This window comes from Haemaphysalis longicornis, unplaced genomic scaffold, assembly GCF_048455015.1.
Source record: "Haemaphysalis longicornis isolate Haplotype H1 unplaced genomic scaffold, Haemaphysalis longicornis Haplotype H1 scaffold_5, whole genome shotgun sequence".
Classification (NCBI taxonomy): Eukaryota; Metazoa; Arthropoda; class Arachnida; order Ixodida; family Ixodidae; genus Haemaphysalis; species Haemaphysalis longicornis.
The window spans coordinates 2,873,755-2,901,566 of NW_027526385.1; the positions used below are offsets into that span (position 1 = coordinate 2,873,755).

General features: G+C 48.0%; 1 protein-coding gene across 1 annotated transcript in view; it reads left to right on the top strand.

The window, feature by feature from the left end:
- The first annotated feature begins 3,680 nt into the window (after nucleotides 1-3,680).
- LOC144137800 (uncharacterized) overlaps nucleotides 3,681-27,812 on the top strand; it is a 32,278-nt gene continuing 8,146 nt past the window's right edge. Inside the window, exons 1-4 of the mRNA XM_077669790.1 lie at nucleotides 3,681-3,806; nucleotides 4,820-4,914; nucleotides 7,003-7,087; nucleotides 25,289-25,401. Of these exons, the coding sequence (XP_077525916.1) occupies nucleotides 4,896-4,914; nucleotides 7,003-7,087; nucleotides 25,289-25,401 (217 nt within the window). The 5' untranslated portion in view covers nucleotides 3,681-3,806; nucleotides 4,820-4,895. The remainder of the gene's footprint in view (nucleotides 3,807-4,819; nucleotides 4,915-7,002; nucleotides 7,088-25,288; nucleotides 25,402-27,812) is intronic.

Sequence of the window (27,812 nt, forward strand, 5' to 3'; positions counted from 1 at the left end):
AGCAACTTGTTCGCTGACAATAGCATCAGTCAATCCATTGCACTCTTCAATAGCCGTAGGAAGAAATGATTTGTTAAAAGCGTTAGTAGAACCAAACAGCCGTTGAATACTCATCAGATCAGATTCATGCGGCTTTTGTGCCATTGCATTGGAATTGTCTCAGTGTATAGTGGCGCTAATAACTTGTGCCCTGTATGTTGGACCAAACGGCTTGGTAAACTCTGTTAAAGGAGCCATGAAGAGAAAGTACAACTTCGTTTAATTTGAAAAAACTAGGATTCAGTATCTCACTCAGCTCCATTACAGCCACAAAAGATGTTTTTTTTAACGAAAAAAAAGCTATAAGTATTTAAAAACTTTCAAATTTTGCGCCTCAGTGACGTGTCATGAGCAAGAATGACGTCACACGGGCCAACAATAAAACAATTTTCTGTGCGTTAACTGCACGTTAGCATTCAAGTGATGCGGTCAAATGGAACTGGAGGTCCCATTACAGACGTCCAGTCATGTGTCGTCACGACAGGTCAGTTAGGCGGCCGCCAATCGCACAAACAAGGTTCCGTGACGTCATAGAAAAGTTGCGGGAAATTGCCTAGGGGGTCGCCATGGCTTCACACGTTTTCTTTAATATCCGTTATTTGTTCAAAGATTGCGATGATATTGGTATCATTGTTATCGGCACTAAGCAGTCTTTCTAATGAACCCAACTTGTATTTTGTCTTCATGGCTCCTTTAAGGTTTAGTCCACTCGTATTGCCGTGTTTATAGGAGCAATTTTCCTTGCCTGTGTCCGGGCCAGCCATCTTGCCGTAGATAGGCACAATAATGTGGTTCAAACCTTCTAAGTAGTGCTGTTACTTGCTTCTAGACCTACTTTGCTTGTTTGTGCGGTGATGTTCTAAATGGGCATTTTTTTGTAGTTTCTGCTGAGCAGGAAATCCATGAAGGAATGCAGAAAGGTTTTCACTGGAGAGCAGCTGGGTGCCAGCAGATTCAGCCAGCAACAAAACCACCTCCATGGTATCATCCATAGCATATCAAGCGTTCCAGGTCAGAGCCACACTGGCAACGCGCCTCAGGTGTGCAGCCTGTGCCAGGAGCAGTTTCTCCAGAAGAGCAGGCCACGGGCTCACAAGCGAGAGCACACCGGTGCAAAGCCCTATGCGAGCCAATATTGTCCAAAGTCGTACCACGTGAGGAAAGCACCTGCACGGGAAGAAACATGCTAGGAGTGGCGAGGTGTTTTTCTGCAGCGCCTGCCACTAGGGCTTTATGAATGCAATGGACCTCGTCATCGGTAGGGAAGTTCATTCCGCTGTGGGGCCCCTCTCCTGCCGATTCTGTCGGAAGAGCTTTGAACAGTTGTCCCCCTGCCTTACCACCCACGAGACAGACCACTGTGACGACGAGAGGCTTCATATCTGTAATGTGTGTAGCAAGTGCTTCTCCCGGGCATCTCAGCAGGCCCTGAACAACTGAGGGCCCAAGCCCTTCACGCAGATTCACTACTTGACTGCCCACGAGAGGATCCACGGCACAGCACTTGGGTCTTCACGTCTAGCCCAGCGGAGGGTCTGTATGTTGAATGTAACAAATGGTGCCTGGAGCATCAACGAATGCACATAGATTTGTTATATGCTTTTAAGGTTTCATCATTGAATAACCATCCTTTTAAACCTGTCCTCAGTGATACACCCACAACCCAACTCTTTTCAAATCGTCCATCTGTTCCTTTGTCGGAAACTTCGCTGTTGAAGAAAAATTCATCCTGGACCAAGACGAATTTTTCTTCTACTGCGAAGTTTCCGAGAAAGCTGTATAGCTTTCCTTTGTAGCCGTATGGCTGCATTTAGGTGGATGTCAAACTTTCCTTTACAGTAATAACTATTGTATGAAACTCTATGCCGCCTACCTCCCACTCCCACCCCTTTCTGTGGCGTAGAGACGTGTCTTCGATATGGCTGCACTCGCTACACTCATTCAGGTGTAGAGCAACGCTCGCCTGTTCGATTTTCAAGAGCAGCGTGCGGCGCATGGCGCTGGGCCTGCACTTTTCTTTGATTTACCGAGGGTGCAGAAAGTGCAGGATGTGTTCACGGCCTTCCCTGCACTTCCCAGGGACAAGTCACAAGGTGCAGCAGATGCAGACGATAAAAGTGCAGGACCAGTTCCGCATGGTGACTCCTGCGCTGAACTGGCTGAACTCATTCTGAACTCGTGCAGAAAGTGCAGGCCAAATCGAAGAGACCTATCATCTCCTGTACTTGCGGCGGCTGCTCAAGTCGCGTCCTGTCGGGCGGTGACCATGTGTCATGGGAAGTGTACTGTATGAGCAGCTCTGGTGTATGTTATAAATTTAGTCCAAACAGAGCACGAGGACAGCCCGAGGATGTATCGAAGATACTGTTAGTAAAATTGAACCTAGACTGAAAATAGCTAGTTAAAAACAAGGCCCTTGTATAGGAAAAGCATGCAAGAAGTTTAAGGTTGCGTTATTTTAAACCTATTTTAATATTTGCGGACAAGAGAAAGCTCAGAGTGGGCCAGCATGACGCCATCTGCTCCTTGCTCCAAACTGCTGACGTCAGGGCTCCCGTGATTTGGCCGACGCTCTGGCTGCGGTTGGCGCGCGCTGCTACGCCGTGTGTATCAAGTCACGGTTTTGGGACTGCTGCGCGGGAGCGTGGGGACGGTGAAAACCACGGCCAGTCTGGCCGCGCTCGCCTCCAGATTGGCAGTAGTGCGACAAGAACGGTGACGTCACGAGCTCCCTCCTGTCATGATCGCCTCCTTTATATTTCAATGCCTGCGGCGCCACCCCTAAGCGTGCCTGGCTTGCATGCCCTCTCTCACTGTGTTTGAATTCCGCGTGGTGGCGCCACCCACCGATACTCTCCCGCTGGGTCGCATATAGCAGACGATCCGCGGGCAAACCGCGCACTGAGCATTCCCGCTTTTTGCCAGTGAACGGCTCTTCATGTTACGTATTTTTGACAATATCTGCGAGCATACCTGCCACTGAATTCGAGTCAGCAATACCTGCTCACTAATCAAGCGACGACGTTTTGTCGTGAAATTAAGCCTACGATATTGTTGCGGCCCTTACTGCAGCGTGCGGAAGAAGGATCCGGATGTCTCCTACCATGAGCTCTCAGTGAACGAAGGCCTGAAAGCACAATGGGTGACGAACATTTCTAGAAAGAACTCCAGAACCTAGTTAACGTGAAATAGGTCTGCAGTCTGCACTTTCGGTCGGAAGACTTTCGGAGGGACACGAGAAGCACAATGCGGGCCGATACTGTATGAGCGAAACACAATTAGTTCATTTAATGATTGCATAATAAAACACTAAAAAAGAGCGAAGTTACCTAAAATGACAACAAAAACACATGCAAACAAATTTTATCTTAGAATGTACTTAAGCTAAAACGCAACGCAGAAATTTGGGCTAGTTGGTGATACGACTTCGACATGGTAGAAAGCGCACTAGACAGGGACACGAGAAAAAGACAGTGACACAGAACGAGCGCTAATCCCGTGTCACTGTATTTTTCTTGTGTCCCCGTCTAGTGCGCTTTTTACCATGTCGAAGTTCGGATAAAAGCAAAATCGCGCCCAAAAACCCAGCATCAGCTGGAGCCGCCACCGAGGGTTGGTCAATGGCGCCGCTACTCGGTGGGTGAGTCAAATAGGTCGGCGATCTGGCAGCAAGAGTTTCGCGGTTTCTCTGCGAACGCTGCGAACTGTTTACCCACTTCCGCACATGCTGCGCGCGGTATTGTCAAACAAAGACGCGTGACAGTAAGGTAAGTCTCGTGGAACTATCGTGTCTCGTAATCTCCTGTGGACACCTAGACTCGTACATGCACGTTTTTATATCGCTCGAAGTTTCTGCCACTTGATCCCGCTCTAAAAGGAGACGATCAGCGTAGAAAAAACGTGGGCACAACTCACGGTTTTACTCGATCAGTGTTTGTCTACGTTTGCAAACCATCCTGCGCGCTTAAACGTATAAATGTATAAATTCCCGTACTGTCTGTGCTTGACCATGGTGTGCGACGAGCACGCCGCGCACATTACGGCGTCATTCGTGCTGTTCGCGTGTTTTTCGCCATGTGCCAGCGGAAGATGCCACTGCCAACACATTCGCGTGCGATTATCGAATCTTGACGGCATTCCACCTGGCGCGGCCTGTGACAGTTGCATGTTTTTTGTTCTTGCGTGGCCGGAACTTTCTTCGACATCGAAGCGTTCTTTGTGCTTCTCTCTAAGGGTGAATTAAGGTAGAGATGAACTGCAGGCGTTTATAATGCGGAGTCCTGACGGCAGGGATGACAAGTGACGGACGGAGTGGCGACCGAGAACCGGCAGAAAACGCCAGCCGTCATGGTTTGGAACTTGAGATAATTTGTGCACCGTGTGAGCTGTCAGTGCGAGTTGACTCAATGCGGAGCGCTGTGCTGAATGTGGTGGTACGAGCTGAACGTTCCGAGGCACACACGCCACGGATTGGTAAAAAGGTGCTGTGCCACACAAATATCAGCTGCGTCGTGACCCAGCACTCCATTCAGGCCAGCAGTCCACAAGCACTCAGCAAACCCTTTGTCATGTGTGCCAGCAGTGTGATCAGAGACATGGTTTTATCTTTATATTAGAAACTTGTTACAATATTTTCCGCTTCAGTTTTCTGAGTGCAGCTTTTCCACCTTGCTTACTATCATATCGCATTTGTGCATTTAGGTGCACTTTGGTACATTAATTGTTTTATGACTCTGCCATGCTCTTGTGTCATGACGTGTCTCCTTTCTTCCTTCTTCAGAATGACGTCTGTGTCCTCCTAAGCAAAGGGAGCCGACTGCTGTGGGGAGACCTGGGAAACGCCAGCCTTCCACGTCATGGATCAGCAGCCCAAGGGTGAGAGGCCATCCATGGGCCAAGCATGAGCCATCCACGCTCACAATCGGCGATTCCTATGCTTTATGCAGATTCTGTTTGCACGCACCAGGAAGAAAACTGATCTTCAGCTGTGCCGGGATAATCTCCAAAGATTATCCCGGTGGAAAGTTTGTTGTGCCATGAGGTTTGAACGCTCGTGAATCGTTCAGCAGCTGCAGCCATAACCCTGCTTGGCTCAAGAAAACGCACGAAAAATTAATAGAAACAAACAGTTCATGTGTGCATTGGCTGCATTGCTTCCATGGCTTTAACGGGTGCTCAAGAAAATTGAGGAGGTGAGCCTACCAGAGATCAGCTGCTTGAAAACAAATCTGCCTTATTACACAAACTTCAGCAAATTGTTCCAAAGGAAGAGTGTCCCAGTTTGACACGTAAGCATTGGAAGCGCCCCTGGCAAGCAGGAATGGCTGCGGCACGGCTTCGTTAGAGCCGGCGGTAAGGCAAGCGTGGGAGTAACGAGATGGGCTGGCCAGACTTTTCCCGCACTCTCGATATCTGCGGAGCACCTATTCATACTGGCATTGAGTTTTGCCTGCTCCAGCCACCGCTCTCGTGCTCCGTTTTACCTTTTGGAGCACTTGTAACAGGGAAGTCATGGAACGAGTCAAAACATTACAGGGACACCGAAGGCTAGGTTGTTGTTGTAACCCATTTTTTCTGTGCTTTCACTTTTTTTTTAACGCAAAAAGGTGTTTTATATGCCTAGAAACTAGAGAATAAAACAGGGAATCTTACGGTCTTCTCTGCCTTTTCGTGTGTGGATGTAGCAAAGAGTGTGTTACCAGAATTCATAGTGATTGGAATGCCTTCTTTAATGTACTGCCAATCCAGGAAACGAATCATACTGTAGCGCTCTTTGGAAAGAAAGAAGGGAAAGCACTCCTTGGGGATATTTGAACCCACTTATTCGGAGTTACATGCAATACCACACAGCAAGGCCCTACTTTTGAGAGGTTTGTAACCCCTGACGCCAGCATATTTGCAAAATGGCAGTTGCAAAGCTTTTACCCTTGGCCATGTCCATTCCACGGCTCCTAGCAGCTAAAGTGAGTGCGTGTGGAAGAAAACTTGTGTAGTATGCCGCTCTTACAGCTCGCAAGGTTTACCGATCAATCGCAACTGCATTGCCCTTCGGTAGCTTGCTTAATACCTACCCAAACTATCAGTTTTGTAACAAAATCTTCAGTTTCAGAGCATGAAGTATAGCCCAGGAGATGCCATCACAGAAACAGTTTCATTGCAACTTGTGTGGGATAGTAGAAAGGCAATATACTGTAGGTGCCACTTGCCACTGCCCTGAAAAAGAAGCACCACTTGTCATTATGCAGCATGTCAACATCTGGTTTTCATCATTACCTGTGGTGAATCAAGAGATGGCATTTACGCACGATAATGTCAGTTTGGGAACTCGTTAACTGGTTGAAAACATTGACCACTTTCAAAGGTGAGAAGGTGGGGGGGGTGTTGTTATTGACCCCAAGTGTTTGCAGTGGCATTGTGAGCACACCTGGAGTTCTCGCCCTGGTCTTAAATGCTATTTTGGCCATTTTCAAGATCTTTGCTCTACCTCTGAAACAAGGTTAATTTCCTCTAACAGCTGTAAAAATGATTTTTCTTAGGTAGTGAAGCTGCATTATTAAAGGTGGTGTCGTTTCTACTTATTTTTCGGCTGGAAGGTGCAAAAGGTCATTTTGTCTCCAGACTACCTGTTTTCTGTGACAGCCACTTAACCTAACCATATTGTTTTCAGTACAAACAGTTCCGTTGCGCATGCATCTTAAAACTGCCCTGCCAATGTTCTCATCCCTGAAGAACAAGTTATTGATTTCACTACATTGGGTTCATGTGGTAGTTCCTTAATTCAAGTGTTCGATCATCTGCCAGTACCTGCAGGAGTTTTCTGTCACGTTGATTGATACAAGCTAGTCGAGCCTGAAACTCTTCAAATGAATTTCAAGTCTTAGTTGCTTCAGGTGCTTCTAATTCCTCTGCCTGATTCCCTGTAAATGAAGAGGAGAGCGTCCTGGGTCACTGTGCTCTGTGCAGGTGCAGGAGGGGCCCCCTCCGCATCCGGCAGCCAGCGCAAGGCGCTCAAACGGCCACGGCACGCGAGGAGCGACAGTCCTGCCAGGTGCGCATCTGCTTCTCCACCACCCCTCCCTCTCTTTACCAGAAGACCCTGTGACAGCAAAGGGCTGCAGTAACAAAAGTCGTGCCGTTCATTTAACAGGGGTGGACACACAGCTGCGCTATTTGCACCATCCAGCTCCAAACTTGTTTACCTGCACCAAACCGGCCCTGTTGCACCCAGCGCGTTTATCAGCACTGTCCTGTGCCGCAGCGTCCAAATTTAACTGCGAGATACAACCTCCATGATGCCCCGGGAGTGAAAACTTCGTCTTTCGCATTTCATCAAGGCGGTTATGGTTTCAGTCTCGGACGATGAGTGGCTATGGAAGTTGGTTTTTGGTTAGCCGTAATGCCGCAGGCACCACGCACCTTCTCCGCCTTCTGTTTGGATTTCTTGGTGTCGCATTTTCCCGGTTTTGTTTGCCGGTGCAGGCCTCTTCGACACAATCAATGTAAAATGACCAAAAGTAAGTAAAATGTTCTCGTGTCTCATCGCAAACCGATAAGGTAATATTCGCATGAACAGTTATTGCGTACTGGTGGTGAACTTCAATTTATTCGACCGTTTTTGACAATCCTACCTTTGCGGACCTCAACTTTTGCAGTGCTGCTTATATTGAACAAACAGGGTCTTGGACGCTTTTCCCTCGCTTGTTAATTGGGTTCCGTTTTGTGGTGAGGTGATTACTCAATTTTGCCTGTCATTTTTGGGGTTAGCTTTGCTTATGTGGAGGATGCATGGTCCAACATTCTAACACACTCTAGCCTATGGGGCACACTCGACTCTTGCAACCCCGTGACAGATGAAGACAAAGTTATGTCCAGCTTCGCAAGTAACTAGTGCCTGATACAAAAAATGCGAGCAAACTCCTTGTTTTATGGAATGCCGCCGCGAGTTCGCTTATTAACACTGCCATATACTGGATGCAAAGCAAGGCCTGTTATCTCCGTCAACTCTGCACGAGAGGACTGTAAAATGTTAGCACGTGTCCGTGTGTATGCTTTTCGTCCCCTTGTGTTTTTTTCTGAGCTACATATCACCACAGCGAGGTTTTTCCTTTGAGTGGTCATAAAGCAGCATACTCGCTGGGGCCAAGGCTACTTCATGTGTTGTAACCCTCTAAATATAGTAAAAGAATTGCGTTCCTTGTTCAAAGTCGGTTCTAGAGCAAGGTAGAACTCCTGATACACCTAATTGGCTGGGTGCTGTCACAGCAGCCTGTAGAGAGACACCATTTTGCTGTGAAATGGCGTTACATCTGATCAAACGGCCTTTCTGGCAGCTCCAAACCTCCTCCAAATTGCAGGGGTGAGACAGCTGCGCATATTGCGCAGTTCTGATACAAATGTGTTTTCCTGCGCCGGGCTACTCCAAAAGCTTGAAATTCGCAAAAATTGCGCCAAACTGCTCCAAAACAGTCTGAGAGCCAAGGATTTTAACGCTCCCGTCAGTTTCGGTGGGGAAAAATGCTTTCTGACGGCATAATTTTCCAGCACCCCAAAGGTGATGCTGTTTGTAAAGGTTTAATGGATTGATCATTTAATAAAAAAACCCGCCTAAATTTTCCCGAGATAGCCTTTTTGAAAGTCACAATGTCGGGTTGCGCATGTTACTATATTCTGTGCGATTTTAAAGTCTTCCCATACAAAACCATTGCAAAGTCCTCTAGAAAAAATACTTATTGAGGCAACAAACTACTTGTGCAACTTGATGAAAAAACGGAAATTTTCGGGGCGCCGTATCTCCGGAACGACATCACGGGGCGCTGCCATCTTGGTGTGGAGAAGATTGGGAAACATGGCCGCCAAGCAAAGCAGTTGCTCGTGGTTCAGGCAGAGTGCTGTTTGCCGATTTCTACCGTGGTTTTGGTTATGAGGGTGGCTGGGATTACACTTAGTCGTTTGGTCTGTTGCGGGAAGTTGCGCGACTCGAAAGACGGGAGTTCATCAGTAATGTGGTGCCCGCGAATTCGCAGAGTTTCGGCCTTGAGTGTGAGGCGCGGTGTGTGCTTGAAGTGAAATTTCGGACTTATTGCGGTGTTATAAAACGGTAAGTTATTGCTGGCTTTGACAGCATGCTTGCGAGCTGCGGGAATGGGACAGTCGACACTGCAGAAGTGGCGGCGCAGGCTACATCGCCGCAAAATGTTCAAGCAGTGTCCGATAGCGAGTCGGGCTATTATTGCGCGCTAGTAATAATAGTTCATCTACCTGAAGTGAAATTTAATGCCAAGAGGGAGGTGGGTAAATATACCAACACTACTTAAATTACAATCGTAGTGAACGTTCACATTGGGGATTGAAATGGGAGGGCTGATGGGGTGCGACGACTTTCACCTCGCCTTGTGCAACTTTTGCCGTGGCTCTACACTTGTGCGTAAAGCCCAGTCTGGGATTAGAAAAATAATAATTTCTGCGTTCACATGATAGTAAAAATGCTTTGCAATTGCTTAGTTTTTCAATTCGATATTTTCAATGGCGCTCCACGCTATCTATTCATAGAGCCTCAGAATTTAAAAATAGTTTGTGAAAGGGTAGTGGAATAGAAAAAAACTTTATTGAAGCGCTGTTTCAGTGTAGTGTACGTTCAAGACCGATTAAAAAGTGCACTTTTCTCCCCGGAGTTGCCAAAAATGTGATTTTTTAGGTTCCTATAAGGTGACATAATAAATGTTGTTCTTCTGCTCCAAATCAAAATTCTTCTGCTCCAAAATCGAGATTTCGCTGCTCCAAAAACTGATCCCAAATCTGATTAAGCTGTCTCACTCCTGAAATTGCCATTGTGGCTGCTCCATGCCTGCTACAAAAGGCTCTTTTGCCTGCTCCCAAGGCTGCTCCCAAACCTGTGTACCCTGTTCCACCCCTGTTTTAAGTTTGTGCATGCTACATCGTGCAGCTGGATAGTGAAGATGAGAAAGCCTCCTCTTGTTTGTTGCACTTTTACCCGACTCTCTATTTGCGGTGACGGTCATTTTGGTAGCATTTGTGCTGACAAATGACGGCCGTGAGGCATCTAAGGCTTTAGCCCTAAAGGGGGATTCACACGACGGACATGTCCGCAGCTGGAGTGGTAACATCAGCAGACGGTCCGGCTCATTCACACCAAGGATAAAGCAAGCAGATGACAGCGCGAATGAACAGAGCATACTATTGTCTGCACGCGGCGAAATGCGGGTAACGGCAAAGATGATGCTGACCAAAAGTGTCGTTGTGCATTGTTGGCCGCAAGAATGAGCCGTGCAAGATCACATACGTGCTGGGTGAGAACGTATGTATGCAGGAAAGATGTAGCGCCCATGTTTTCTGGTTCTGCGTTTGTTGAACTCCTGCTTCGTTGTCACTTCACACGCTCTAGCGTCACTAAATAAGCTACACTTAAGAGTACTGCCATTTCGTGCACCCGGGAGCATCTGGGGGCCATTTTGTTTCTGGCTTGCAGTGTTGCCATCTCTCGCAACGAAACCGCCGCCAGTTGTGATGGGCAGAGTGCGACCGGCCGCTCTAATGTCCACGCAGCAGAGAGAGAGAGGAGAGACGTGGTGCCGAATGAAAATCTTGGCGGCACAGAACAATCAGAGGAAAGAGTGCTGATACTCTAAAAGGCTTTATTTAGTGACGCTAATGTGCTCTACCTTCCTCGGCTTTCAGGCGTAGCTCACTACGTTGTTTTCGGCTCGCCACTGGGCAGGCAGTTGACGAATGCTGCCATCAACGTTCTGCCCACGCGTGTTTGTGCCTGACAAGTCAGATGCCCCTGGCATAAAAGCCCTGTACCGCCGTGCAACTGTGCCAAAACGAGTGCACGTTTTGCGGGAAAAGGGCCCAATAGACTAAGGCGTAGTGGCGATCTCGGTATGCCCGCTGCTCCTAGCAGAGAGGCATGGTTGCTAGACTATGCACACTGGTGCGCGCCAAAGCGCAGTATTTTGCTGTATTCCCCCGCCAGGATCAATCGCAAACGGAAATGAAGCCTCACATTGTCAGCCCGCGTCGTTTCCAGTCCGTTCGCTAGGGTCATGAATTGGTGACGTATCACGTGGTACGCATTCCACAGTCTGAATCTGTAATTTCGTCCGCCGTGTGAATCGGCCTTAAAAGGGCCATGCAGACAAAATACAAGTTTGTTTTTTTCGAAAGATTTTGTGTTTTGTAGTGCCCCAGCACTTGTCTGGAAGCCAACGATGCTTTATTCACTGAGAAATTAATCAATTTAAGTTAAAATTTCGATTCTCCCGCCAAATTGGGTTTTCCTGCCGTCTGCAATGACATCACAAGAGCAGGTCTTCAAGCTCAACCTATAAAAAAAGTAAGCTGCGGAGTATACGCCTCGAGCTTCGCGATCATTGCGCCGCCTGCCGCCGCTTCTCCGCGGCACGTACGGGATGACCGCTGCGCAGCTGATAGCGGCTCATGCATTGTTTTGGTTCTTTTTTGCTTCTATTTGCCTTTTCGCGCCCTAAACAACTTGTTATGGGGTCTCTGTAAGCAAATAGTACGTTTAGTGCACCCAAAAATAACAGCTACAGCTTGGTAGAGTGCCCGAACGCCAACAAGAGCTAACCGGGGACACTGTACTGGGCGCTTCTTCGCCGCTGTTACGGGCATCGGTGACGGCAGCAGCATGTCACCACTGTCACCTCCGAATACGTCAGGCGCTAGTGAATTCTATTGTCGCCTCGTTTAGACCTGATACTGGCACAGTGAGAGGTTGGTTTTGTTTTATTTCGAATATATATGTCTTAAAAAATATGATTCGGGGATGTGATTACCCAGTACATGGCAATCACTTGTGCCTTTTATAGGAATAGAGGCCACGCGAACATGTTAAATATATTCTAAGTCTGTGGGTCGTTAAATATGTGCCTACTCCCGCCTGATAGCATGGACCAAGGATGGACCAAGGATAGTTAACGAAACCGTGGAAAAATATATGGTTTGCCAAGTCCAAAAGAGACAGAACAGCTCTTACGGGAATGAAAGAAACCCAGTGAAGCTTCGGAAATGCTAGAAACGTTCGTTTCAACATCATCAAAGGACTCACTAGCCCAACCAGATGCGAAATTTACTGTATTTTTCAAGACGGGGGAGGGCCCTAACTATCACTGTACAAATACGGAGCGAAATCGAGGAATGGCCACTTTGGTAATCACACACAAGCTGCACGTTGACTTTTATTTTGTTTTTCGACTTTAACGAACAGCACAGCTGATCACTCGGTGGACACATTTTTTTGAAGTACACAGTAAGTTCACAAGCGATAAAAGGTGTCGTTGGAAGTATGGGGTATCTGATAAGGCCCTCTGATTTCACTTTTGTGCTAGATTCTGCATGCTGCCTGTGTCATATGACGGTGTTTCTAGGAAGCGTTTAGTCACGGACGCTGATATAGGCGGCGATATGATGAATATTTGCGAGGGCTCACCTCGTGACAAGACGACTCAGCAGTGAATTCTTTGTCATGTGCTGACTCCCGCATATAATTTTGCATTATCCATCGTACTTGTTGCATAGAATGTCCGTGAGATTTATGCCACATTGGCTTGTTCGCGGTAGTGAACAATATCTGAGATGTCAAGCGTAACTGGCATGCTGTGAGGTATGAGTGTTCCGCTAGATTATGTAAGCACACGAAACCGATTTGCATCTGTAGTGTATAGCCGTAGCATGAGCATCTGAACGAACACGTGTTAATAAATTTCAGGGCAGTGGAATCACAATCAGCTCCATGCATATGCCGGTTTGTGATGCCGGCCTGTGCCGGCCTGTGACACACACCTGACGCTTATGCGGACCGAATGTACCACACTAAGATTGGGTCAGAAGCATTTACACTCTCATAAATACACCACAGTTGCGAACAGAGTGACTGCGCCACATAAACATGTATTTCCAACGCATACAAATGGAAAATATAAGTCTCCAACATCGCGCAAAAGCAATGGCGACAGTGGTGAGTGGGCCGGCGACTCTCGCGACTGCTTTTGAAACGGGCCTCTAGGGGGATTTCAGTGGCGCCCCTACAGGCAGCACTCGAGGCGTATACTGTTAGTAAACCTAAATGGCGCCACCATATTGCGGTGGGCCGTTTTCTGCCTTTGCTTTGTTTTTGACCGTATTCGTAGCTGGCTTGTTTTTGCTAAGGTAGAAAAATTTAGTTTCGGGAAACATGGTGTTTGCTTGACAAATACGGTCACGTAAGACACCGTCGCTTACGCCCATCGCCCAGCATCGTCTGAGACCACCCCAAAGCGCCGCGGTGCTGTGCAGCTAAGACAAGCATAGTGCGCGCAGTACCGACAGCAGTACACATCGGTACTTATTTATTTATTTATTTTATTTATTTTCAATACTGCCAGTCTCGGGCGAGACCATAGCAGGTGGGCATTCATACAATTACAGCAGGAACAACAGCGATGGGCCTAACATTGGCCAACAAGCAAAAACAACAATAAACCGTACAATAAAAGGGTATCGCACACTTTCACTTCACGTGCAGAACCGCTGAGTTGTGCAGCATCGTCAATGTTGAGGTTACCCTCAGGGAGCCCTTGCGGGGTGTTACATAAGGGGAAGGTAAAAACAATGGTATAGACGCAACAATGGTGTAGACACAAGAATACAGACAACAATACGGACGTACAGACATGTAAACAATGTAAAGACATAGACATACAGTCTTCGCGCACTGTAGACCACCGAAGTTTAGTTACGAAAAGCATCAAATTCCCTCCACCCCGACATCCAGTTCACGCTTCAAAGCGAACGCGATGGCTCCCTCCCCCCCCCCCCCCTCCTTCTTATTTGATGTCCAAGTGACGAGGAGACCGAAAGGCCTCAGGTGTGTCCTCCCTATTCCCAGAGCGGTGACTGTGTGTTTCCCGTATTATGCCCGCAAAGAGAGCAGAATCGGGTAATTTCGGACCCAAAAACAAGAAAGAAGAAAAAGAGAACCACTCTAAAGGTTTATCTTTTCCGTGTCCGCCGCCGTAAGCAAGAGAGGGCGGCTAACTGCGAGAGGGCATCGACCGTCGGAGCCCTGGAACGCCGAAGCCGGTGCCCGGCGTGCCATGAGCAAGCGAGGCGCCAGACGGCTTATTCAGAAAAGAGGGGTGCAAATCGTCCATAACCATCAACGGCGACGGGCTACCCGATCCCCGCCCCAAAGAGAGCGCCCGGAAGGCAGAAACGAAGTCGGCGGACAGAAGAAAGGACGCAGCGCCGTCGACGAACAATGCGGGACGGGATACCAGGAAGTTGACCTTGCCGGAACGGCCGTCCTCGAAAGGGGAACGAACTGGGGGAAGCAGCCCCTCCCTTTGTTGCCCCACTGGGCCTGAATCATTCGGCTTAGCCCTGCCGACAGGCGCCCGTCCGTGTAGGAAAAAGGGCTACGTTCATCAGCGAAGATCCCCGAGAGAGGTCAACCGTGCTGAAAGAATGCAAGACGGCGCTAGAGTGGGGGCGCCGCATCCACGAAGCCTCAAGGTCGTGCCGGCCTCGAAACGTCGGGTTTCTATTCCCTGCGCTATTGGTTGGGCTGGGGTGCAACCATATCCAAAGGACATGTAGAGGAAACCGCAAAGTGAGTTCATTGCGTGGACAACAGATGTGCTTTACAAAAAGAAAAACAAAACCAAACAAAGGTGGCATTGACCGGAATGTCACTTTGAAAGGAGGGCACTTTGTACTTAAAGCAGGTGGCTATGGGAATGAGTACAATAGAGTGGTCTTAACATGTTTAAAGTTTGCCATTGTGATCGGTTGAGTCGTTATCCAGTAATTTGCAGAAAGTTGAAAAGCATACTGTATTTGATATAGTTGGGTCCAATTCGTTCCATTCTTTCACTGCAAGCGGAAAAAGCAAGTATTGAAATGTATCATTATGGAAAGAGTACTCTTTTAGTGTGTACGAGTGTTTGCGGCGTGAGAGGCGTGAAGTCGAGAGTGATATATATTTGGAGGCATCTATTTTCAGCCGATGGTGTAGTACCTGGGGCCGTATTCTGCTATCCGACGCCCTTCCGACGCGCGTCGAAAGTTCGTGACGTCAAAATGACGTGCAAATAGCCAACCGCCCCGCCCTCGAAGATCGCGGGAAGTACGTCATCGCCTTCGGGGACAATCTCATAACTTTCAAATGCTGCTAAAGCGAAATTAATAAAATTGTTTAGATATAACAAAGCCTTTTCTGTTTATCTGTTTTCATGGGCAGTATCGTCAGCGATTAAACGAAGTAAACGCATTTATTATCCCACTTTGTTTACTTTTACGCCACCGAGCGGCGCTGTGCGTGGGACAACAAATTTGCACGCGCAATATTTGAACGTCTTTCTTTGGCGGTTCAGTACAGACTGAAGAAGAAACTGCGCCATGTCGTCGCACAGGGGTGTTACTTTGGGGCCTAAGGCGACACAGGCGCAGGTGCAGTTTCTGCTACAGTTTGTCGAGGAAAATCCGCTAATGTTAGCGGAATCTTCCGACCGGGCCACCGTCGAAAAAAAACGTCAGCTGTGGCGGGAGGTCACCCGCCTCGTAAATGACGAGGGCCCGGCCAGGAAGAATGTTTATCAGTGGAAAGCAGTATGGAGGCGGGAGAGGACGGGGGCGAAGAAGGCGTGGCTGGCGTACCGGGCGCTCATGGGGTGAGTCTGAAGTTTTTCACTAATGTCGTAATGTGATGTCGTTATTGCGGTACCTTAAAAGCAATGCTGCCTTAGCCGCGTACGAGCAGCAACAGCAATTTGTACGTAAATAAGTTAAACTGGAACGCAGTGCGTTTTTGCTTTCCAACAAGGTAGAAGTGGCATTTCTTTCTTGTTTTCCTGGAGTTGAGTTGTACCCAGCCTTCTACTCTTTTTCAGACCCACGGGTGCCGGGCAGGTGCCAGGGAAAGCTGGGAGAATCTTAAACCTGGTAGGGATGGACCAAGCAGACATGGAGGCGCTTACCGAGCATTTTGATGGGGACCAGGTGCGACCGCACATTCTTCTTAGCTGCAAGTCATACATAGCTGATGTAATTTGTGTAGCCTGTGGAGATAATGGTGATAATTGTGGATGATTTTGCTGCATGCAATCAGGATCCGGTGGGGGGCACCGCTGGTGCAGGACGCCCACGGGTCTCCGTGTGGGACAGGCCAGGCACCAGCGGCATGGCAGGTGTGTAAACATTCCATTTCAATGTCATGCTCATTATTTTCAACATTGGTAGTGTTAAGCGGCCATGTTTGCTCGAAATGTACTTTGAATTTTTTGCAGCTCCATCAACACCTAGGAGCCCGCCTGGCGTCCGCAGCCCTCCCCAGCAGAGCTCAGCGCCGTCCAGCCCTTCCCTGCCCAGTCCTCCCCTTCTCCATTCTCCCCTGCACACGCCTCCCCTTCCTACTCCTCCCCCGCAGACGCCTCCTCCGCACATGCCTCCCCTGCCCAGCAGCCCAAGCCAGGCTCAGCCCTCCCGAGCCAGGCCAAGCCCTCCCTCCAGCAGCTCGACTCCTGACCCTCCTCCCCCAGGGCAGGCCTCCTGCAGCCGTGCGAGCGGGTAGAGTACTTACGCAACCCACAACGACGACATGCACTCTTGGCTGATCTAGACTTGCTGCCATTTGTGTAACAGACTCCACTTGCTAACAAAAACAGGGTATGCACATTTCTCGCTGAACACTTCTTGACATCCTGCAGGGACCCAGGAAGCCGTGTTTCACGGCGCCAGGATTTCGTGAAGCGCATGGCTGCAGGCTACGCCCGCATTGTTAAGCTGGAGGAGGAGAAGAAACAGGTTTGTGTTCATTGCCTCACGCATAGTTATACAAGCATCTTTTATCATGTGACAGTAACGTGTATTTGTGTATGCTTTCAATATTAATTCACAGTAGCCCTTCACAAACTTTTTTTTTTCATTTTGTCATGGGCACGTAGGAGGAAAAATAAAAGAAACAGTCCAACATAACGACATGGCCTTTGATTTAAATTATACACAGCCTCACGTGTGCTGCTGCTGCCACCTCACAATTGTTTCTTACAAGCTGTAATGATGTAGGTTCTGTAAAAAAAGTTGAGGAATGCCGTGTAATGGAGCATAGGTGAAATGCTTGCTGTGTATGCACTGCTGCGCAGGAGACTGTGCGCCATCACAAGGCTCTCGAGGAGGTGCTGGCCAGGCTCGCAACGACGCAGGAGCGTCAGGCAGCTGTGTTGGAAAATATAGCTGCTGGTTTGAACCGGCAGCTAGTAGCTATCGAGGCTCAAGGCGCCTTGCTGCAGGCACTGCTGATAATCGTACAGGAGCTGTGCGCTGTACTGCCGCTAATCATGTTGATTACTGCGGCCTTCGCTTGGTCACACCGACCTCAGCAACCCCCGCAGTAATCAACATGACAACTCGCAATACAGCGCATAGCTCCCCCACCTGCGGTAAACTTTTTTTCCCATTGTGATTTTTTACCTTTTGTTTTACTCCAAGCCGAGTGGTTTTTGTTGCCCCATTCCATGCCAGTCTTTGTTTGCACTAGTCAGATAGTAAGTCTTTTGTTTTCACTTTCAAGTGCAGACTCCAAGCCGCATGCCTTTTTTTGTTGCCGTACATTCCACTGTTTGTTGACACAAGTGAGATAGTGTCTTTTGTTGTCGTTTACGAGTAATTACTCCAAGCCGAGTGTCTTTTATTTCCCCGTTGCAGTCCGCTGTTTGTTTACACAAGTGACATAGTGTATTTTTATAGTCATTTAGAAGTAATTACTCCAAGTCGAGAGTGCCTTTTGCTGTACCTAGTCATTTCACTGTTTTTTACACTAGCGACGTATTTCCTGTCACTTGCCGTCATTTGCAAGTGTTCACTCCAAGGCGAGAGTGCCTTCTGTTGCCCCATGCCATGTACAAGTGGCGACTCCAAGTCGAGAGTGCCTTTTGCTGTACCTAGTCATTTCACTGTTTTTTACACTAGCGACGTATTTCCTGTGGTTTGCCATCATTTCGAAGTGTTCACGCCAGGCCAGGGGTGGCTTTTGTTTGTTTTGCCTTAATGATACAATACTCAGTGCATTTTTTTGTGAATCTAGTCACTTGCATTGGGTTGCAGTGAAGCAGGCACATTTTTTTCATGGATCCTTTATTGCTGGGGCATTAAGGAATAATGCAGTACATTTAAGACAGCCAATGAAAACCCCATATAGGGCCACAGGCCAAGTGGGAAAACAATAGAGGACGAGTGGACTTTATGCGAAGGGCAAACATGAACAGAAAATTTACAGGAGAGAAATTTAACCAACATGTGTCCAGCATACGTCACTGAATGAGCCAATTTGTGAGCAACAGAACATCTTCAACTCCGAACCAGCGAGGCTTTCCCTCAAGTGCAGTTAGGGGAAAAGACTGGCAAGTTAGCCGTTGCCACAGTAAAAAAAATTAAGCACATTTAGCAGGGTGGTACTGCCTTGTATGCCTGTGAGACAGATGATGCACATGCAGTAGCAGTTAGAGAAAACATTTTGCACCTGCAAATTTGGGAAACAAAGGTTAGCCTAACTTTTGTGCATTTCTGAACTGCCATTAACTTTTTCATTCAGGCCCTTAAGCACAGCATTGACCGTGTCAGTCATCCTATTATTGTGTTCAACATTTGCCAAATCCATATTTGTAGAAATGCTGAGCACATTCTAAGCAACAGATTCACAATGATAGTGACATGCACAAGTAATGTCGACACCGCAGAGGTGCACAGATCGTGTCACTGCGCTGTCGATGGCAATAGCAAGCGGACGTACCCGCATACAAGGCATTGTGAACTGCATTGATCCACAGTAGCTCCACCAAACAAGCGCGCAGTGTAATGGTTGTGCTAGGACATAATTTCACTCTTTGGACTGACAGTTTTCATGCATTCTGTGCAATCTACTACACACGTTTTTGTGATGCTAGCAGGAACTTTTTGTGATCTTTTTTAAATAAATATTTTGTGCCTCATTGACTTCCCATCAAAAGCACGCAATAAACTGGATCAAATGAAAAAGAAGTCTGCATTTATGAGGCGTCGGAGTACGAAAGGTCAGAGCCTATTTCAGGCCACACTAGCCATCACCAAACCATCACAAACACAGGAAATGCCTCGGCACTCTTCACGAAACCACAGCACGCACGCAACACCAGAGGACTTCTCTACACAAAATGCTGCAGTGTTGGGTCTTCACAAACACTGGTCAAACCAAGAGAGCGAATGCCCCGGCACTCTTCAGGAAACCACAGCACGCACGAAACACCAGAGGACTTCTCTACACAAAATGCTGCAGTGTTGGGTCTTCACAAACACTGGTCAAACCAAGAGAGCGAATGCCCCGGCACTCTTCAGGAAACCACAGCACGCACGAAACACCAGAGGACTTCTCTACACAAAATGCTGCAGTGTTGGGTCTTCACAAACACTGGTCAAACCAAGAGAGCGAATGCCCCGGCACTCTTCAGGAAACCACAGCACGCACGAAACACCAGAGGACTTCTCTACACAAAATGCTGCAGTGTTGGGTCTTCACAAACACTGGTCAAACCAAGAGAGCGAATGCCCCGGCACTCTTCACGAAACCACAGCACGCACGAGGACTTCTCTACACAAAGCAAACGCCGAAAACCAAACGGCCGGAAAGAAAAGTTTACAAAATAAAAATCACTGCCGCCTCAGTTGCCTGAGAAGCCGGCGGCGCACTCTTTGCAAAAAGGCTGCATGCCTCGAGTTTGCCAGCGAAAAGCGGGCGATAATCCTGCGTCGCACCCTCTCGCCCCCCCAGGAGCAAGAAATTGGAGCTGGAGGAAGGCTCCTCGGCACTGTCCGTGTCGTCACCCTCGTCGTCGTCGTCGTCGTCGTCGTCGCTGCTGCTGCTGCTGCTGGAGCCGTCATCGCAGGGGGGCTCCAACAAACACAGGTTGTGCAACGCACAACACGCTGCGACGATGTCGCTAGCCTTATGAGGCTCATACTGGAGTGTGCGGTAGCGCTGCAGGCAACGGAAGCGGCTCTTCAGCAAGCCAATGCAGCGCTCCACCACAGACCTCATCGCAGCGTGCGCAACGTTGTACTTTCCCTCCGGTGTTTGAGGCCCTGGATGACGGGCAACAGGCGTCATGAGCCATGGCTCCAGCGGGTAAGCACCGTCGCCCAGGAAAACCTCGCCTGGTGCTACCCGCTGCTCCTCGATGAGGCGACGACGAAAGTGTGACGCGCGCCAGACAAAGGCGTCGTGCCACGACCCTGGCGCGCCCGTCTGCACGCCTATGATGCGCATGCGCGCATCACACACCTGCAAGAAAAGTGAAACGAAAGTGTATAAGCACTAGTGCAACACGTTTTTCATTTGTCACGGTCAGTACAAGTGACGAGGGAGTGTTGAGGCAACATTTGCACGGGAGAACACTGGATAGCAGACTTCGAACTGTCCATAATGGCAGAAATAAACCCTGCGCAGTTTTAATACCTTCCTCTGCTTTATCCACCACACAAAAAACTAGTACGGTGGAAGGTGACAGGCAATATGGATGGTGCAGTTCAAAACGAACATGCATTCGCCTATAATTATGCTCTTTATTGCTTCTTTCATTTTAGTTCGAAGTGGTTGTGCTTTTAATACCCGTGCCACGCGTACACGAAAAATGACATTAAATGCTTAATGCCTTACGTTTTAATGCCATTAATTTGCTGCTACACGCAAAAAATCTAATGCCATTCGCTTTAATGTCATTTTGGTTTAAGCATTCCGCACAACTCATTTACCTTCGCGAACGCCTTCAGTCTGCCTACTCTCGAACGCGATGAGCGCCAAATGAAGCCAAAGAAACTCTCAGCACCACACTGTTGACGCGGAAATGTAGTTCGAAATATGACGATTTTTCGTACACAATTGGGGGCGACGTTTTCAAGAAGACGAAGTTCACTAGAACAGAGGCAAAAGTAAGAACATTGCGTTACTCTCCGTGTTAAATTTTTCGGATTTGGTTACCGCTGGCCGGCGACGGCATGCTGAAGCTACTTTTACAAACGGCTCAAACCATTTGTTTTCGTAAACGAGTCGTACTCACCAACAAGACGTTGAGGGCGTAATACCCCTTCCTCGTCCAGTACCGTTGTGCTCGCCTGGGGTCCCGCATCCTCGGTTTGCTGATGGCGACCAAGGTGCCGTCGAGGCACCCCAAGACACCGGGGATTTTCCCGCGCCACAGGAACTCGCGCTTGATGGCCGCCTTCTCCGGTGTCGAGGGAAACCGCACCCAGCCCCTGATGCGCCCCACCTCCGTAAGCGCCTTCGCAACGGCGTGAATGCTGCGGCTGACCGACGGCTGTGACATGCCGAGAGTGTCGTCGCTACCGACCATCTGTTGAAAGCTGCCGGTAGCGAAGAACCTCAGCGCGCACATCACTTTTGCTTCCGTCGACAGCCCCGTCGCACCGCGAGGCCTAACGCGCTCGTGCAGTGCGTCGCAGAGCATCCGCGCCGTGGCCTTATTTACACGGAAACGGCGCTTGAAGTGGCGGTCGCTCAGCACGAATGGGTCCCCATGTCGGCGTTCAGGCACGGGATCCTCCAGCTCCAACAGAAGTGCAAACACAGGAGGCATATATGCAGCCATTTCACAATCCGACGCACTCTCGACTGCGCCGGATTTCACCCGCCGGTCGTGGGAGAACGAGCGGGAGCCTTTGGCTACGTGACGTCACCAAAAAATAGCCAAAATATAGCCGCGTGACGTAGGCCGGCTGACGTTTTCCGCTCCGAGCCAATCGTGAGAGCCCACTTTCTCCTCTCTCTAAACAACCGCGTCGGAAGGGCGCCGGAAATCGTTCCGGCGCGCGTCGGATGACCAGCAGAATACGGCCCCTGGTGTAGGAATTTCAAGCACGCTACTCTTGCTCTGTCTGATAGTGTTGAAAGACCCGCAAGAAGTAGCAAGTTTGTGGGCGAGTCGTTACGGGTGTACCTGTTGTAGATGAACCTGATGGCTTTTCTCTGTACCCTTTCTATTTTATTTCTGCTGGAAATTGTGTGCGGAAACCAAACAACGTTGGCATACTCGAGAATCGGGCGTACGAACGTGGTGTAGGCCAGCAGCTTGGTACACCATGGTGCTAGTCGCAAGCGGCGTCTAAGAAAAAATAACTTGCGCAGAGCAGTTGAAGTGATGATGTCGATGTGTGAATCCCACTGAAGGGTTGATGTTAGAGTGACACCTAAATATTTGTGCTGGTTGACTTTGGTAAGGACGGTTTCTTCAAGAACGTAGGAGAAGTTAGAGGGATTCTTTTTCGCTGTAATGGTCATACACACTGATTTTTTTTGTTGATGGACATTTGCCACGTGTTACACCATTCGGCAATTTTTTGGAGTGAACTATTCAGAGTGCAGTGGTCTTTCGGGCCCTGAATTTCTTTGTATATGATGCAGTCGTCTGCAAAAAGTTTAATGTGACAGTCTAAGTTGCAGGTGATGTCGTTAATGAAAATGAGGAATAACAGAGGTCCTAACACTGATCCCTGGGGGACGCCTGAGGTGACGGGAACTGTATCGGATGGTGCTTGGTCGCAAACAGTGTATTGCAATCGCTGGGACAGAAAACTTGTGATCCATGCTGTGATCGGTCCTTCCCCGATAATGGCCCTCAGTTTCGAGATTAACTTGGCGTGGGATACACAGTCGAATGCTTTTTTGAAGTCTAAAAGAATTATGTCTGTTTGACCGCGGTTGTTGATCGTTAGCGCGAGATCATGTACTACCTCGGCTAGCTGGGAGGTGGTTGATAGGTTCCTTCGGAAGCCGTGCTGGTGAGGCGTAAGAATGTTATTGTTTTCTAGAAAGGTGGTTAAGTGTTTCAGTATGACGTGTTCCATGATTTTGCAACATGTGCTAATGAGGGAAATTGGTCGGTAATTACACGGTGTGTCATCGCCGGATTTGTGAATTGGTACAACTTTGGCTATTTTCCAGTCATCTGGTAACTGCGCAGTCTCAAGAGATTTTCTGAACACAATTCCCAGGTAATGGCTACACAACTCCGCGTATCGTTTCAGAAATTCGTTCGGGATATTGTCAGGGCCATTTGCTTTTTTGTGGTCAAGGTTGAGTAGAAGATTAAAGATACCGGCGTCCGCTATGTTTAGGGGATCGATAGGTGGATCCGCGGTAGAACTTAGTGTCGGGAGCGCGCCGTTATCGGATATAAACACGGAGTGAAAGTAGTCGTTGAACTGGTTAGCCTTTGCTGTTTTTTCTTCCGACGATACCACTGGAGCTGTGGTTGGGGGTGTGCGGAAATAGTTCCAAAACCTCTGCGGGTTGTTTGTAATGAATTGTGGCAGTGTTTCGTTAAAGTAGTATTGTTTTGCGTTAGTCACTTGCGTTTTGAATTCTTTTGTGGCACTTTTTAGTCTACTATTTACCAAAGGGCTGCCACCCTTTGTTTTGAGGGAACGCCGTAGTCTTTTTACTTTACGCTTAGCGTGAATTACATCTTGGGTAATCCAGGGGTTGTGTTTTCGCATTTTTAGAGTTTTCAGGGGAATGAAATTTTCTATGCTGTTTACAATGATGGATTTAAACCGAAGCCAGAGATCGTTTACATTAATTAATGGATCGGAAGCCATTTGAGAGAAGCTTTGGAATTCGTGGGCCAGGTAGGTTGTCACGCTGGCGTCGTCCGCCCTATTGAAATTGACGACTTCCCTTTGAGTATGTATTTTTTGAACAGCAGTGCCAAGTGGTAAGGTACATTTGGGTATATCATGGTCGGAGAAGCCATCGATTACGACTGTTTGGCTTTCCTGCAGAGGAAACAGATCACTTAAAAGTATTAGGTCGAGAATGTTGTGCGCGGTACCCTGAGTGCGTGTGGGATGACGTACCACTTGATGAAGATTAAAGTTTAACATTAGGTCTGTCAGTGCGCTTGAACCAGGGGATGTGTAACGCATGGACAACCAATCAAAATCCGGGAGGTTGAAGTCGCCGAGCAGAATAAGTCGTGAGTTCTGGATGTAGTTTTGCATGAAGCTCTGCAGTGCTATTATGGGTTCGGGTCCAGACTGAGGGCTTCGGTAAAAGCAGCCGATGAATATGGGGAAGTCATTGCAAATAATTCGGGTGAAGACGGCCTCGGTGTCTGCGATGGCAGGAAGGGGAGTGAATGGTATTGTGTTTTGAAAATGGAAGTTATGAAAATACAGTGGAAGTTATGAAAATACACATATGCTTATGTGTATTTTCATAACTTCCACTGCTTACCCCACCATTCTTACGGCGGTAAAATGAATATGAATTACATTTAAGCGCAAATAGCTCGTTCACCAAGCTTGCCCAGTCTAATGTGCGTTTTCTCTTGCCAGCTCCGCCAATCGCACAACTGGGCATATGACATCATAGGTCCTGTTGCGGGAAGTGAGCTAGTGGGTTGCATGGCCATTCCTTTTTTTCCTGATTATGTAGCTTGTTTGAGCGATGAGCGGTCGGTATATGATTCTGATGAGGCAATCTTTCGAATGAACCAAACTTGTGTTTTGTCTGCATGGCCCCTTTAATGTGGGAAGGAAAATGGAGGGAAGGCTGCCAACCAAATTTCCGTCTTGGGCTAGTTGATCCGAAAAAGGGCATTGCCTCTCTAGGGGAGCCCAAAGAAAGGTCTTCTAGTATGCCCAAGCCAACAGCAACATGCCTAACTAGTGTCAGTTTGGTGCCACTGAAAAGAGTGCACATAACTGGTGTAAGCTGAAGGGGCAGCTCTCAGTGTGCAACACTTGGAAGACCTCGTTTTGTGGGTGCTAAGCTGTGCACCGGGAACTGAGGGATGAGGTGGCCACTTTTGTCTGCGAGCATTGTGCAACGTCTCTACGAATGGGTGGCCGGCGACAAACCCAAGACGGTTGCTGGGCACCTGTGCAAACCGCCTCTCGCGACGGTCTGCTTCTAAGGTGTTCCATAAGCAATTTCCCGGACTGCGCCGAGGATGACTTGCTGGTGGGAGACAGCCAGACAGAGGTAGTCGCCTGCCAAGATTTCGTACAGCTCAAATAAGTATCCTTAGACAAGACAAGTGCTTATGGCCTCACTAAAACAATATTGCATACCTATATTCTTTTTTTTTTTTTTTTTCCTCAGTTGCAAGGTAAGGTGGTCGACCTATATTCCGACTTATGCGGTACAAGTTGATGCGTGAAGTCCCTTGTTTCATGTGTGCAGCTTGGCCCCAAAGGAGCGGCCACCAGCACAGCCCAGGGCTGGTCCCAACCAGGCAGTGGCGTTTATCGAAGCAATGGCCCAGCTGCTGGGAAACGGGGGTGCGTTCAATGAAGGTGCGTCGCTCTCCTCCCTGCTTTGATCCCGCCAGTTGAGTACAGCCGAACCTCGTTATAGCGAATTATTGGATATAGCGAACTAAATACAAAGTTTGTTTGGTTGGTCTCGCTTCATTTCAATGACTCCTATTTTTATAACAAAACCAAAACCTCGAGAGCCGTGTGGTATCGGCTATAATGAAGAAATATTTGGTTACCGCGAGGCTCAAAACTCGAAGCTAGCATATTAAAAGCAAAATTAAAAAAAAGAGTGGTACCAAACAACCATATTTTAGAAGATTGAAAAACTTTACAAGTAGGAAAGGCCCTTTATTGCGAGGACACTGAAAAACTTCATACCGCTCAGACTGTGAAAAGCCACCAGGCGAAGGTCACATCCTCCTTCGAGTAAATAATAACGCAGGCCTGTTTTGCTGAACGAACCTTGTTCTGTTGTAATTTCATGGTCTCAAGTTTCGGTCTGTTTAGTTTGAAATTCCACAAGGAGACAAATAAGGATTGCCTCGTTTATAATGGGTTCGAAGCCCAGCACATTGTGTTTTTTATCTAGGATTGTTGCGCGAGCCAGATTGCCAATTTATTAGAGCCGATTTTTACCTCTACGGTTACAACGAATATCGGATATAACAAATTCACTGCCTCGATACATCGTTACAACGATGTTCTACAATAGTTTAGGCTATCGGGTAGGGCTCCCCAAAACAGGCATGCACAGTGCGAGGGAACGTTGAAACTCGCACCTGGCTGGGCAGTGTCGTAAACCACCCTCCTTTCTCTCTCTTGTACTCATTCATTTGTAATTGGCTCCCCAACAAGGTATGGACTAGTGTTCCATATACAAGCTTGCAAGGAGTAGTGGATGAACGTGTAAATAGTCAGCTGCAGCGAAGATGTGGAGGGAAACAGTTGAATATTGATGTGAAACTGGCAACACTGAATTCTTGTTCTAAGCACTGGGTTTTTTCCTGGATTCTCATTGACCACATCATTTTTACTGGTTGTAACAAAGTACAGATTGCGTCTTATGTGATGCATGTATCGTGCTTGGCAACCTCAATAAGCACTCGATATAAGCGGCAGGAGCTAGGAGGCGTAGGTTTTCTCACTAGCTTACCTTGAGTGGAATCTCACGCGAGTGTAAACGTGATTCTGCGAAAGCGCTCCACGTCTCCGTGGGTGCCACCATAGTGTGTAGTTCAGCTGTAAGTTTGCCGTGGCATGGCCAGCAACGACTTTGTGGCTCGCAAATTGAGTTTCTGGTAAAAAAATTTGCTGCCAAAAGTGCCGCCACTAATCAATTTTACTTTGTGGAAAAATGCTGTGTTAGAGTGCTTAGATTGAGAAATAAATTTTGGGGTTTGGAAGCAAAATCAAAAGCAGGCATCTCGCAATTTGCTCACGCCACCAGATGCAGCGGGTCGTCCCAATTATATTTATAAATTATTGCATACTTCAAACTAGATGCTGCTTTCTTTGTTCTTTCTTGTAATATATAGCTGCCATGCACCCACAATATAACCATGCACCCATAAATTATTTAGATTGTCTTAAACTGTGTTCTTGCTTCCTCTCAATACTACTTTATTATTGTCTGCTATGTGCTTCGGCAGGCGAAGCAGATGCGACAGCTAGAGATGGAGAAGTGATGTCGTCGCGGTGTACTTATTTGTTTTGCCCTAGCAGATATAAATAAATCTAGAGGCAAACCCTAGCTATTACTGCAAGTAAGTGTTCAAGCGCGCCTGCAAAGCATTATGAAATTGCATGGATGCTTTAAATGGCAAATAAATCTTGGCTTGTCGAGTCACCACGTATGTTGCCTCACTGCACCTGTCTGAGGCAGTGCATGCTTCGAGGGGTAACCACATGCAGCGATGGCAACGAGCGACACGAAAATCCTAACTCGATGGGTGCAGCAAATGGATAGTGTGGGCGACAGCGGCAAGTGGGAAAATTTATACTCGGGCCACCGGGGCCGTTGCCATCGCCCGCTTTTTGCCAGCGAGAAGCAGCCCACAAGCGAGCGGCAGCGACAAGCGACTGTGACGGAGGACATTGGTGGCAGTGTATTAATTTTTCTCGCTTATCGCTTTCACCCACACTATCTGTTTGTTGAGTTACGTTCAATGCCGTTGTTACGTTTCTTGCGTCGCTTGTTGCCATCGCTGCGTGTAGTTACCCCTTCATCTTAAGAAACTTACCTCCAACGTGAAAACGTGCGTTCAGTGCTAATCACGCTATTATTTAGACATATCTGTGATCGCCATTGAATGCCAGAAAGCGGCATATTGAAAACGGAAAGGCATGCTGAAGACATAACTATCAAACACTTCAGAGCCGACAAGTTTAATTTATAGCACTTTGCACTAGCCACTTGCTGCCAGTCTGATTCTCACACTACCCACAAT